Here is a 13,691-nt window from a genome sequence, read left to right as displayed (position 1 = left end):
CAGCTGCTCGGTGGGCAAACATGAGGACTTGTCTGTGCAGCGACAGGAGCATGTCATGAACGCGGGAGTTCGATCATGCATGCAGCCACTTCCAGTTCAGAATGCTCCAGGATTAGTGATGACGCTTTGTGAGGAAGGAGCTCACTCGTGGGGCGCCTGACGCGCCTGGGAGATGTAGAAACAATAAAGGCGTCAGTTGTTGCAGTTGTCCTCTCAAATGTGGCGATGACACTTCTCCGCGAGCACACAGCCAAACGAACTGAAGCTCCGCGAGTTATTTTGCACCGAAGTAGCACCTGCCACTCAACTGACAACTGTACACCCGGTGGCGCGTTAGGACGCCTCTGAAGTCGTACTGCCATGCTGAGCGCACTCTCCGCACAGCACAGGAGCTAATTCGACGACGCCACCAGACCGGAGCTCATCTCAGTAGGGGTTTTAAAGGTCGACGGCAAATTTCTTCGGCACCGAAGGTCAGCGCGCACGAGGCCCCGACACTGGACGACGTTGCAGACACCTTCACTGAGCCGAAGCGCAATGAAAGTGCCCAGACGCGCGTCGCAGCTTGCACGCATCGAGAGCATGGAGGTTGTTTTTGTTGCCGTAGCGTAAGATGGCATCAGAGAGAGATTCGAGAAACAGGCAACCTACACGAAGCAAACACCGCGCCACTTGGCCTCCCTTCTCGCCAGGGTGGAGGCGCGAATGGCTCTGTTATTTCGACGGGTCCTCAACCACGCTACGCTTTTCCGCAAAACACCCCGATTATCGGCTCAAAGCACCGATAAAACCGCTACACAGTGCCCTGAAAGCCGAAAACCGTGCAACGAATTTCCAAACGCGGACAACTCTTTAACCGAAGCGGCTAAAAGGAGAAAAGAAATCCTTGGGTCAAGTGATCAAAACGTGACGTCACTTGACTTGTTTTTGAGCGCCAAGGCGGCCTAGGGACAACGCCGAAGTGGGCGCAGCATTTCCCGAGTGAACGATTTGCGCTGTCAGTACCCAGCGTGTGTTGATTGCTACGAAACGAAACGAAACGTGCCACTACGAAGCAGAGAACTTTAAAAGAGTGTTAGAAAAAAAGCACTATGGAATAGCTTTACTTTATTTTTTGGAACGTGTTACCATCTCGTCCTACCTCATGGCGACTGTAGGATGTGAGTTGTTTGTAGATGGGCGAAATCAGAAAAATATAGACGAGCAAGTACGTCATCGTTGCACAACAGCTTCTGCGACACCCAAGTTAAGCTGCCTGCAATTTACGTGCAAACAAAATTGTATGCAAGATGCTTGCGGTTTTACTGCCTGGTTTAAAGAGACTGGTTAACAAAATTTTGAGGAAAGCTGGAGTTGGCCGTGTTTGTATTTGTATTAGGGTTTTTTGTCAAAATGTGCCATTCTGTTGTTTATTTTATAAATTTTTAAGTGCAATGCACTTCTTAAGCGACCCTGAACCTGCGTCCACCGGCGATGTCCGCGCACGTGGAGATGGGCGCGCGCAGCCAGGCCGCTGACATATGGCACATACCCACGTGGGAATCCAGGAATCTCCTCGTCTTCCTTGGCAACGGGGGGAGATGGGCGCGCGCTGCCTGGCCGTTGACATGGCACATACCCACGTGGGGGATTGGCCAAGAATCGGGCGTGAGAAGGGCTAATGCACCTGCTTAAAGGAATACTGACACGAAATTTCAAAGCTGAGATCCGCTCTAGCAATCAAGTACAACGACAACACAAATAGGTGTCTGTGAATAAATGCATTTTTCTTTCTTTGTAGTTGTGTGTGTGTGTGATCTCTCTTTCGCTAACATTACCGAACCGCGCAAATTCAACTCGTGCATTCGCACTTTCACATTCTTCCCCTAGGGAAAATGCGGGGAATTTTTTTTAACTTGCAGGAATGTTAATTTGTAGATGCAATTTTTCTGTGTGTTTGGTGTTCTTATGATCCATTATGACCCCTCTGGAATTAATAAGGGGTGTGCTACCTGAACAGATTAAACAAGGAATTATAACGTACATGAGGGAATTCTGCCACTCATGTACAAGAACAAAAATAAAAGAAAAAGATACAGCAGAAATGTCAGTGTCCATGCACATAAAAAAACATATATACACACAAGAAACACAATAACAGTGTACTGGGTTTAAGCTATTTGGTCATTGGAATTTTGAATGGGAGGCTCCTAAGGAAATATATGTAGTGCTTGACCAGTTTTGAAAATGCTTTTTCTTTTTTACTTTTCAGTGGCAGAGGTCTTAACAGGCATCTGGATGCGCCTACAGCGTTTGGTCTGGGCACTTCTGGTACCTGTCGTCTTCTATAACTGTGAAGCTGGGAATAAATAAACCTAAAAACTGTCTCCTTCCTGTGGTATATTCCTTTTACATAGTGCAGGAATGTGGAAATAATATGGAGGACAATACACGAGCACTTGCACGTTGTCGTCCCCTAGTCACTTATCTGGTATTTGTGCTGCAGTTAAAACAACAAACTGCCAGGTAGCCATGCAACATTCACAACCATGTCAAGTTGTACCTCTCAAGCTTAAAATATATTTGTCCGAGGAACATTTTAAAGGTCTTCACAAGAGGACATGATACAGATTATGATGCAACACTGCAGGTTCACGTACAACAGCAGGTTCTAAAAATTTTGCATATTTTAATACTGGCCTTCACATCTGCTCTTGAAGCCTGTAAGTTGGAAGCAATCTAACGCCTGCTGTACATCGGTTACTCAAAGGGCTTGTGTCATAGCAATCAAGCATCCTGCAATAACACGAACTTATTTAGAGCCACTAATTAAATAAACCACGCGCTACCATCTCTCGCCAATAAATGTGCATTTTGGAACGACCAGATCTGGAAACTGTCTTGAAGGGGCAATATCTCATCCTGCGTTTTTTTTTAGTTTAAAAGTCGCACACTGCACAAGTAAAGCTGCTATTGCCATTACTGTTCTCCCCGGTACACGCGCGCGCTTCTAGGAAATCTCGCAGCTCTGCACGGAATTTCTTTGATTTTCTCATCGTTCTTGAAAGAAGCAAGAAACTTAAATGCAGGGGTAATTCAGTGTCCGAGAAATAATGAAGAATACGTCCTCCAAGTCTGATGATTGGTTGGTGCGGCAGCAGTATTATTAGGGCCATACGGAGGGGAAAAAATGAAGTTTATAAGAATAAAGGAACCAGCGCTGGACAAACTCGGGGCGAAACCTTGGACACGGTCAGGCAGGCACGCTCCAAATTCATAAAAAAAAATATCATCAAGCAAGACACCCGCCAAAACAGAATTAATTACAAAAGGACGCGTCAGTTCTAGCCGTTTCTTGCGTCGTCTGCTGCTAGCTTCTTACAGGGAACTCCCTAGGAGGCGAAGCGCGAAACCACAAGCCTGCTCCCTGCAACAAGAAATTCCCTAGATGTCCCTAACTTTTGTCCCCAACTGACAGTGGTTTCAGGAGCCAATCAAAACGTGGAATAATTTCCTCCTTTTAGCCGCATGCCTCTTTAACAACCGCCACTCTGACGTCACGCGGTCGAGATGCGCGCGCCGAGTGTCGTCTGCAACGATCACACCCGGGCGCAGACGCTAAAGTTAGCGTCTGAAATTCAGACAGCATCGAACAAAAAGCTTTCAAACTGATCGTTTGCCCATCTTTGGAGACTGATTATGATGGACTTACAATTTCTCGCTGATTCTGGCATTCCGTGCACTCCATTACGAGTTTCGCGAGTAAAAACGGACTGGGCTAAACATTATTATTTTTTGAAGGCTGTCAACGCATTTTTGTGCGCCTGATGTACCTTACGGAAAACTGCGTTAATCAAATTGGCGCGCTAAATCCGATAATTCGGATTTAAATGCACGCAGTTGCAAAGAACAGGCTACGGTGTCTGCTTCTGTCAGGACTATTAATTGCTCCTATTATATATGAACGGTCAGGCACGTACTATATCGGGATACGCAGTCCGGAACCTTGTAGCTCTGCGCACATTGCACGCGCAACTCACCATAGCAGCCCGAACTTTCCCTTTCGTCTGTGGAGGATCGGGTGAGCGTAAAACATCGTGGCCTCTGTAGGAAAGACCTGGGTTGAAATAAAACTAAGCTATTATCAACACCATACGGAGAGAGAGAGAGAGAGAGAGAGAGAGAGAGAGAGAGAGAGAGAGAGAGAGAGAGAGAGAGAGAGAGAGAATGCGAATAATACTGCAAAGGAAACCTCGGTTTCAAACTTGTTGCACAACTTCTTCTCTTTACTTATGCCCCTCCCCTCCCCAACAGTTCTTTCCCCCGATTTCGAGTCCACCGTTCTCCTTGCAAACAAAACCGTTGATTCGCAAAAAAAAATAATAAAAAAGAAAGGTCTAACCTATACCGTTTAGGCATTCGTTATAAAGAGTTCATGCCGTCAAATTTTTACTGCCGGCATATTGAAATTCTTGCTTTTTTTATTAATCCCCCTCCCAAAGCAAAACAAAAGAATATCGACGTCTGCCTGTTTATTCATCCCTCCTTTGGCTTTTATATCATTTCTAGTGTGAAGCAAAGAACGAGGGTCTGTCGCTTTTTCTTAATTCAAAATATCTCAAATAAAGTTTTGGCAAATATCGAACGCAGGCTCGAGAAGGGAAAAAAAGTTGTTTACAAGACCTACAACCTCGAGCGAACCAGCAAAGACCACGTCCAAGCTAGTGTTTTCAGAAAACAAACGTTAATTTGTATTTAATTCGATCGCGACAAAACTACGTCGTTGTGATTTCTGCAGCATACGATGAAATTCACACGGCTGCTGTTTTAGCACTGATGAAGCCGTGAGATTAGACAAGTTTTTTGATCGTGCTTTTATGTATACCGTAAAAAAGGGTGGGGGGGGGGGGGACGTTTAATTGGCCCTTTTCCGTAGAGAAAAACTAGCTGTTCCAGGACTAACGGTACAATTCTCCATAATTTTTATTGCCACCATTTACCAGACCGAACATTTCAACGGAAAATTTTCTTACCTCTGTATATCTAGGGCTCAAAAATGAAAAGAAAAAAAAAATACCCCACCTACACGTCGCTTGATTTAAGTTAAGGGCTCAACTTTGGTTGCATCATGGTTTGCTTTGACACGAATTAACACGCGGCGCGGAGGCATTTTTGACATCCTCGCCTGATTCACAGCTGTAGCGCATGTACGACTAAATATAAAAGCTGAATAATTTTTTATATTTGCCGCCCGGAAAATGATAAGAGTTTACTAGATTTTACCAATTATTGTCTGCCAGCTGCTTCGCCTAGCTGGTCTTGACGTTTGAGATTGAGGGCAGGACTAGCGGACGCGACTTACGCTGACTCTCGTCAAAATTTCAGACCGCGACTGTCTTTATAAATAGATAATACGAGTCCTTACCTCGTATCTCTTGAGAATAGTGAGCTGTGGCGAAGCTGAAGCCACGAAGTGTAGCAGGAAGTCGAGCAGGGAGGCGAGACGGAGTACTTTTCAAACTCACTCAACGGACTCTGCAGGTACGAATGCGCCAATACAACCACACAACGCCAGCGGTTAGGGCCGTTAGAATGGTTAGAACGAAATTCAAAACGACCGAGCCAATCAAAATCCGCGAGCTGGTGGCGTCAGGGGTAACGGTCACACTCCCGCTTTCGTTATATAATATTCGCATAACAGCACTATGCTAGCTTCACAATGCTTCAAAAACGAAACCTTATTTTTTTCTTTATTACCTTAGGCGCTTGAGGATTAAATAAATTATATTCAGGGTCGCCTTATCAACTTGATTTCGGTTTCGATTTCTTTTCAAACTTTCAGTTTGGCAGGTACAAAAGGCATTTATGTGTCACGTTCTTTATTTTTTAGGCACATCATTATCGCACATAAGCGTTCTGCTTCCTTGACTTCTCACCAAAACGAGTGAAGATGGCAAGACAAATAATTACAAAAAATTTCTTGCACTCGCGCCCCGACTGGTCAGTCGTGTTTTGTACGTGCTTTCGCTCGCCTCGCCGTCAAACCGCTATCACAGCTCGTTCCCTACTTCTCAGTTCGCCCATCTCATCGGCTTCTAAACCAGCACTGCCAAACCTGAAACGCATGAAAAAAATAATAAACGGGAAAATGAGTTACCGGTCCTTTTAAACAGAACGAAAAGGAAGAGAGAGAGAGAGAGAGAATACACATTTAATAGAGCAAACGGTGGTGGTTGAGCCGTCACTCGGTGGGGTGGGTTCGCCTCAGTCCAGGTACCCTTGGGCCTTGGCTGCAGCCCTGACACGGGTGACCAGAAAGATCTGGTCAGCGTGACGGGAGCTGGTCAGCAGGCCCTCCGACTGCTCTGGGGATGCTCTAGGATTCTGGGTAAGCGATGGAGTGTTTTGATAGGCCCACACCATGTGGTAGGTAGTATTAAGAGAGGGGGAGAATTGACAGGTGAGGGTGTAGTGGGTAGGGGATATAGCGTGGAGAATGGGTGCGTTGTAATAGGTGTTTGTTTGTAATCGACGCCAGATGACTGCTTCCTCCTTGGTTAGTTGAAGGTGAGGTTGAGGCAAAGTGAGGCGAAGGTTGCGATAATGGTGCAGGATGTCGTGGTAGCGTGATGGATCAGCGGGAGGTGGAGGAGGCTGGACCGTGGGTTCTGTTCCTGAGGGAAATGCCGGGTGTGGAAGGGCGCGGGCAGCGGCGTGAGCCGCCTCATTTCTCTCGAGGGACGAGTGGACAGAGGTCCAGACGATGTACAGCTTGGGGAGGGGATTGATCGATGCGAGTATGCGTAATGCGGGAAGTGAGATGCGTCCACGTTTGAATGTTACGGCAGGCTTGCTGGGAATCTGTTATTATTGCGAGGTATTCGGAGCCAGTTGTAGCGGCCATGGCTATGGCAATTTCTTCGGCAGTGGTGCTTGATGTCGAGAGAGTTGTGAGGGAAATGAGAAGTGTGCCTTCTGAGTTTACAGCCGCCAGAGCATGAGCCTGGCGTGAGGGGTAGAGGGCGGCGTCGGTGTAGCGAGTATCGGGGTGAAAGTTGAATTGTGATCGAAGATGCTTAACCCGGGAGAGCCTTCTACCTTGGTTGAATTGTGGCGCAAATTGTTAGGAATTTCGGATACACTAATGTGGGACCGGATTGAAGATGGAATGCGCTGAAGGGCTTGTGAAGCAGGTGGTGTCGGGTATCCGAGGGCCTGGAGGACGTGTCGGCCGGTAGTGGTAAGGAGGAGTCTCGTGAGTTGGCTGTTGCGTTGCGCTTCCAGGAGTTCTTCGAGGGTGTTGTGGATTCCGAGTTAGAAGAAACGACAGATAGAGGTTTGAGCGGGGAGGCCAAGTCCAATTATGAAAGCTTTTCGAATTAGTATGTCGACTTTCTCCCGTTCTTTGGGTTTGAGGGCGATGTATGGGGTGGAATATGTGATGCGACTAATTAAAAGTGCTTGAATTAGTCGTACTGCACCGTCTTCTTTGAGGCCCTGACGTTGGCTTGTGATGCGTTTGATGAGATGGGTGAGTTGGGTGGCAGTGGCTTGAAGCTGGGGAAGAACTGCAGCGCCAGAGCCATCTTGATGGAATTGAACTCCGAGTATATACGAAGGGTGTGTACTTTAGGAATGGGTGTGGAACCGATTGTTGGAGCAGGATCGGGTGTGGGAACTGGAGATCGCCCACGAGTTCGGGAGCGGAGGATGAGGAGTGCTGATTTGCTGGGGGCACAAGTGAGGCCTCGAGGTCGGAGATAAGCGAGAATGGTGTCGATGGCTTGTTGTAGGGTATCTTGTTGTGTGCCCGAGATCCGGTGGTCGTCGAAAGAGTTAAATCATCAGCGTACAGGGCATGGTGGAGACTAGTGTCACTAGATAAGGTTACAGAGTATCGGCACTCTTTTCTCCTATTGTTCCGTGCCGCCGCCGTGATCATTGGTCAGTTCGAATCACGTGACACTTGTTTACACTGCGACGGTTCATGGGCGGTGCCATTTGGTTGCTTGAGCATTTTCAGTCGGTAAACTGTGGAAGACTTAGCTTGGCCTCCCTACTCTGCGGCTGCGCGCGACTAACGTTGTCCCGAACACGAATCAAAGATAACGCGTGTAGCAGCATTTCAGCAGCTGAACTGCGTAGGAAGATGCTGTTTTTCTGTACCTTCGGCAGTGTTGTTAACAAACACCCCGGTAGAAGTTAGCGGCGAGGCTGTAGAAGGGGCAATCTCGCAACACTGATAAACCACAAAATGGCCGCCGTTGCTGACTTGCGTGCATGAGTGCCGCTACTCTTATACGTTATCTAGTGACACTAGTGGAGACCAGGAATGGTTTGAAGGAAAGGTGGGAGCTTGAGGAAAGCAATGTTGAAAAGGAGGGGTGATATAACTGATCCTTGTGGGGTTCCTTAGGGAGGTGTGCGAAATGTGTCGGATCGAAGTGGTCCAATGCCAAGGGTGGCAGTTTGGTCGGTAAGAAAGGCCCGCACGTAGTTGTATGTACAGGCACCGCACTGGGTTTCTCGAAGTCCTTCTAAGATGGCCTGATGTGTGACGTCAAAAGAGCCCTTTACGTCGAGGGCTAAGATGGCACTGGGATGAATTTTGCTGAGGTGATCGATGACTTGCTCCTTGATCTGTAGGAGAACATCTTGAGTTGAGAGGTGTGAGCGGAAGCCAAACATGGTGTGAGGTAATAGGTCGTTGTCTTCAAGGTGAGTAGTGAGGCGGGTGTGAACCATGCGTTCAAAGAGTTTACCGAGACAGGAGGTGAGGGAGATGGGGCGAAGGTTGGAGAGCTGGATTGGCTTGTTGGGCTTAGGAATTAGTGATATATCTGCGTGCCGACATTGCGGAGGGGGGGGGGGGGGGGGGGGTGCCGTTTGTCCAGTGGTCAGGAACAAGCTAATTTTTTTTAATATTCAGGAGGTTTTTTTTAGGAATAGTTGTCATCTAAGGAGCAGTGCACTATTCTCAGCTAGCAAATGTTTCACATATATGTTACATTCGAAAGCAGACTCTATTCAGGAAATTCTAGTTTAGTGAATGCTCAGTGACACAAAAAATCACGTTGCACGTTTTCGTGAGGAAACCGCTGAGGGAGTAAAATGGGGAATGAAACCGCCTGGATAGCAAGCAACCAAGAAGCCAAGCATGTATTAACTGCTTTGCATTTTTTTAGTCACCCGCCGCGGTGGCTCCTTGGCTAAGGCGTTGTGTTGCTGAGCACGCGGGTTCGATTCCCTGCCGTGGCGGTCGCTTTTCTGATGGAGGCGAAAAGCAAAAACGTCCGTGTGTGCGAGATTTTGGCGCACGTTAAAGATCCCCAGCTGGTGAAAATTAAACCGGAGCCCTCCACTACGGCGCGCCTCATCGCCTGCGTTGCGTCGGCGCGTTAAACCCTACAATAAATCAAAGCATTTTTTAAATCAAAGTGAACATCCACCCTACCCTATAAATGACAGGGGTATGGTTCGTGACCCCACAAATATGACATTTCAGTTCGAATATAAAAATACACACTTTGGAAAGCTCGCTTTCATGTTTCCTTACGATTTCACTAGTACAGGCTCATGATAACCTCAAGCCACCTGTTCCAGCCCACGCGTTTTTTTTTTTTTTTTTTTAACACGAAAGTGTTTTATGCCGGGGTCCACCAAGCTCTCACGACATCATATCCGCCATGGAAATGACATCGCCACAAAAACTTCGATTGACGTGGCTGGGCCGTGATTCGAGCCACGAACTCTTTCGCCGCAACGGGAGGTACGAAACGCGCTACCGACTGCACCATGAACAGGCGCGTGAATAAGACGACGAATTATATACTACTTTTGGGTGGAGACACGTATGCGTTGACGCCGCCATTTTGGGTCACTCGCTCGCCGCCGCAGCAAGTCATTAGAGAGTTTTAGCTGTCCGTTCGTTCCGTCACGTACGTAGCTAGCGATTTTACCGGGACCCGTCTGGGCACTTGGGCCTTCGTCACGGTAGGGGGATTAGTTCCGCGCGCCTGCCTTCGCCATGTCCGCGCCTCCTCGCCCTTCTTCCTCGCCCTTCCGCACGCGCAGGCGGAGACCGGTCCGGGTCAACCCGGTAACAACGTAACGAACGGAACGGACGGACTGCTAAAACTCTCTATTGTATCAAACTTTGACCGCGCTATAATTATCGCCGCAACGCGGTTTACTGGCGAAGTTTGAATCATATTATCTGTTTCGCGTTGCTGGGTCTCGTGGGAAACGAAAAGAACAGCGCGTTGACCACTTTGACCCAATAGCGGCTGCACGGGACCGCTCAAAGGGTGTCTCCACCCTGTATGGCGTCGCTGCTCCTTTCGCGGCAGCGGACCGTGTGTTCACGAAATGATTCGCTGACAACCCGTTTGGTTTCGTTCGCACGGACGGTTTGCCTGCGCCTGGGGTTTCAGTCGGATTTACGCAATGCTCCAGCGCGTGCAATCCAGTTTCTAACGTTGGTGCGTATAACGGGGCCATACCGACGAAATATAAATAGCGATGTGCAAGTTCATATGGATGCGCAATAAACATTCAACTGCTACTGTGAACGCACATTTCACTTTCGTGTTTTACCGGTTCCTATGGAAGAGGGAACAGCCACATTTTTCACTTCTATTCTCTGTACCCAATTCGTCGTCTCTGCCGCTTTTACCTGCTTTTTAACTGCTGTGCATACCCCACCTTCCCCTACCGACTTTCCGTACCGTTTTGTCAGCTGCCTGCTCTTCCGTCTCCACCGCGTGTCCATGATCCTCATATAGAGGTAACTAAACATTCTCGCGGCCCATTTTTCCTCCTCCATGGCGAGCGCCTCCAAACGACGAGGTGTGCGGCACTGGGATCATCCGCAGCTTGCTAGCGTAAGTGTCGTAATTTTTCATGTACGTTTGAACCAAAAGGGAGGACGAAAGTATCCGTGTTTGGATTGTACGTGGCGATCCGGCTCTATTTTATGTCCAGAGAAAAAACATAACGCCGATCGTGCATTATATCCGGTTAACGCACTGGTTTAACGCGGTTTAGCGCTCCTTACAACCCTTACGCATTCTAAATTGTGGTGCGCCGCTTCCCCGGACTGCTGATCCCGACGTTCCATTCAGTTGCTCCCGACGAATTAATTACATTCGTTTCATTATCTCCAGTGACAACCGACGTGCTATAGCATAACAGACATGAGAAATACGTTTGGCCTGTCTTCGTTGTCTTCTCGTCGAAAGCTTTTCCAAAGAACCCTGTTTCATAAATTTTATCAGCACCGGAAGCTATGCGAATTATTGCGCGACTTCAATTCATTTCCAATCGCACTGAATAACTCTTGCCAGATCTGTTTTCAACAAATAAATACAAAAACCTTCCTTCTTATTTTTGCCTTGCACGTCCCGCGAATGGAACACCGGCCCCGTGACCCAGCTTATCTTAGTGATAACCTCAATTTTCGTAATAATCTAGCTAACATTGCGAATTCAGGAACAATAACACTTTTCCATGATATACTTTCTGTTTTGTTTAGTTTTTTGATTTTCTAATCCACTTATTCTCTGTATTTCCCTTCAACCAAATAAATAAATAAATTAGTGTGAAAACGGATGACCTGCGAAGCTGCCCGCCCTCTACGCAGTGCACGAAACAAAACACGTTTGTTTGTAATTTACGGTTGCACATACTTCCCAGTCAATTACCTGAATGGAATTTGGAAAGACCGCAGCGCTATCGGACAAACGTAGAGCTGTCGCTTCCCTCCCGTGTCGTAAGCATCTTATTGTTTGAGTAACTCGCTAACCCAATTCAATCTACCACTGAGGACACCGGACCGGTCGCATTGGGCTGTTTGACAGCCACGTTTAAACCTCACGCCAACAAAACGGACATGTCATCAGTAAGGACATGAAACCTATAGCCGGTATTCAATGGCGTGGAATGCATGCAGGCAACCAAGTGTGCGCCGCCATATCTGTGGCCAAGCGTCCGTTGCTAGGCGACGTTGCACCAACGGCCCGCAGATCAGGCACCCCTATTCTCCTCCATGCAACCGTGCAAGTGCGCCGTCACTCGTTACATCGGGCTCCGCGGGATGGCGGTACTTGTCCATGCTAAGCACGACTGTGAAACACGATTGTGTTTCACGTTACAAACTTTACTTCACCGAAAGTATTGCCTCGAGTTCAATGTGAGTGGGATTAATAACATCTCTGTTGACGCCACAGTTTAGAATCGGATTGCAACGGAGCAGATGACGCACGCCGGTGTTTATTTTCTTCGGCGTGCGGCCGCAGTGGCCAAAGCCGCGCCGTGACCGTGGCGCATCGGCCATGTCTGTGGCCGTTTGAAGTGTTGCCAAGCGAAGAAATTGACCGCTAAACTTTTCAACGAATACCGCCTATAGCTGCGCGAGCCCGCCCTCATCCCCTCCCTCCACTCCCAACCCGCGCACGCATAAACCGGCAACCGGTCATGAGCGGGTACTTAGAAGTGAAAGACACTGTCAAACATGTCGCTCTGAAAGCTCTTTAAGCTGAACAAGTTATATTGGCCCACGTCGGTGCGTTCCAAGCGGGCCAGTTGCTGTTCATCCGGGAAGGATTCGCAGCTACTCGACCAGAAGGAACTTGAGGCGGCAATGGCGGCGGCAGCGGCTTTCCGTTGTTTTCGCGCCAATTCACGGTTCTGTTCTGACTGACGCTTCAGTTTATGCTCTTCTTCCTCCAAGCGAACGACTGCGTCCGTCCGATAGCGGGTTAACACCTCGAAGGCCTCGACCTTTATTTTAGAGGACATACACATGGGTGTCCCTTTTGCTGCCCAGTCGTAGGCATCGTGAGCATAAAAGGAACAGCTCCAGCGCCTCTACTTTGCGTGTCCTTTCACAGTAACGCGATGTCAAGCGAGATCACACTCACCCAGCATAAAGACATTAGGATTAATTATCCAAAGGAATTTTGCCAACACTCGCTTCATGGCGCGACTCACGACTCAAGTGAACCAAACAATTGGACTAATACGGCGTGTAGCAACCCGGAATAAAGGATTTAAAGAGGCTGAAAGAATCTGACGAATCCAAATATTTGTAATCAACTGTATTACATACTCGCTACCATAACTTAATCCATCCTCTATTGAACTGAACAAGGTAAATTGCCGCATTCGTAAAGTCTACAAGACAACCCTACAAATACCCCACAGCACTTGCACTGCAGATAAAAACTGTTGGCCGTCTGTAATACAGCCGAGGAACTAATAGAGGCCCGCAGGCTCAATTAGCTATCGCGACTGTCGGCATCCCCTACCGTGCAACAAATCATGCACAGACTGAAACTGCGAGCCCCGCTAACTACCGATACCAGAGTCCCCATCTCCCGTGAAATTCACACTCAACTTCTCATTCGCCCTCTCCCGCGAAACATGCACCCGGTACACGATCAAAAGCGCAGGGAACAACGAGCCCGAACTCTAACCGAGAAATACCCAATAAGAGAGAGAGAGAGAATAAACATCTTTAATTTTGAGTTTAATGGTGCAGGATGGTGAGAGCACCGGTGGGGGACGTCCGCTAGTCCGGGATGTCCTGTTCCTTGCTGGCTGCTCGTGCACTCTCTATCAGCATGCGCTGGGTCGAGAGGTCCTAGCTGGACAGCCGGTCCACCCACTGCTCGTACGTGGGACGGGGATTGGGTGTGAAGGAAGGGGATTGT

General features: G+C 48.1%; 1 protein-coding gene across 1 annotated transcript in view; it reads right to left on the bottom strand.

The window, feature by feature from the left end:
• Positions 1 to 13,691, bottom strand: part of LOC144158542 (uncharacterized) — a 95,507-nt gene that overhangs the window by 65,245 nt on the left and 16,571 nt on the right. Inside the window, exon 2 of the mRNA XM_077689495.1 lies at positions 652 to 772. Coding sequence (XP_077545621.1) covers positions 652 to 772 — 121 coding nt within the window. The remainder of the gene's footprint in view (positions 1 to 651; positions 773 to 13,691) is intronic.

The sequence above is a fragment of the Haemaphysalis longicornis genome, unplaced genomic scaffold (genome assembly GCF_048455015.1).
Source record: "Haemaphysalis longicornis isolate Haplotype H1 unplaced genomic scaffold, Haemaphysalis longicornis Haplotype H1 scaffold_1, whole genome shotgun sequence".
NCBI lineage: Eukaryota > Metazoa > Arthropoda > Arachnida > Ixodida > Ixodidae > Haemaphysalis > Haemaphysalis longicornis.
The sequence above is the reverse complement of the archived record's forward strand: the minus strand, read 5'-3'. Positions and strand labels throughout refer to the sequence as shown.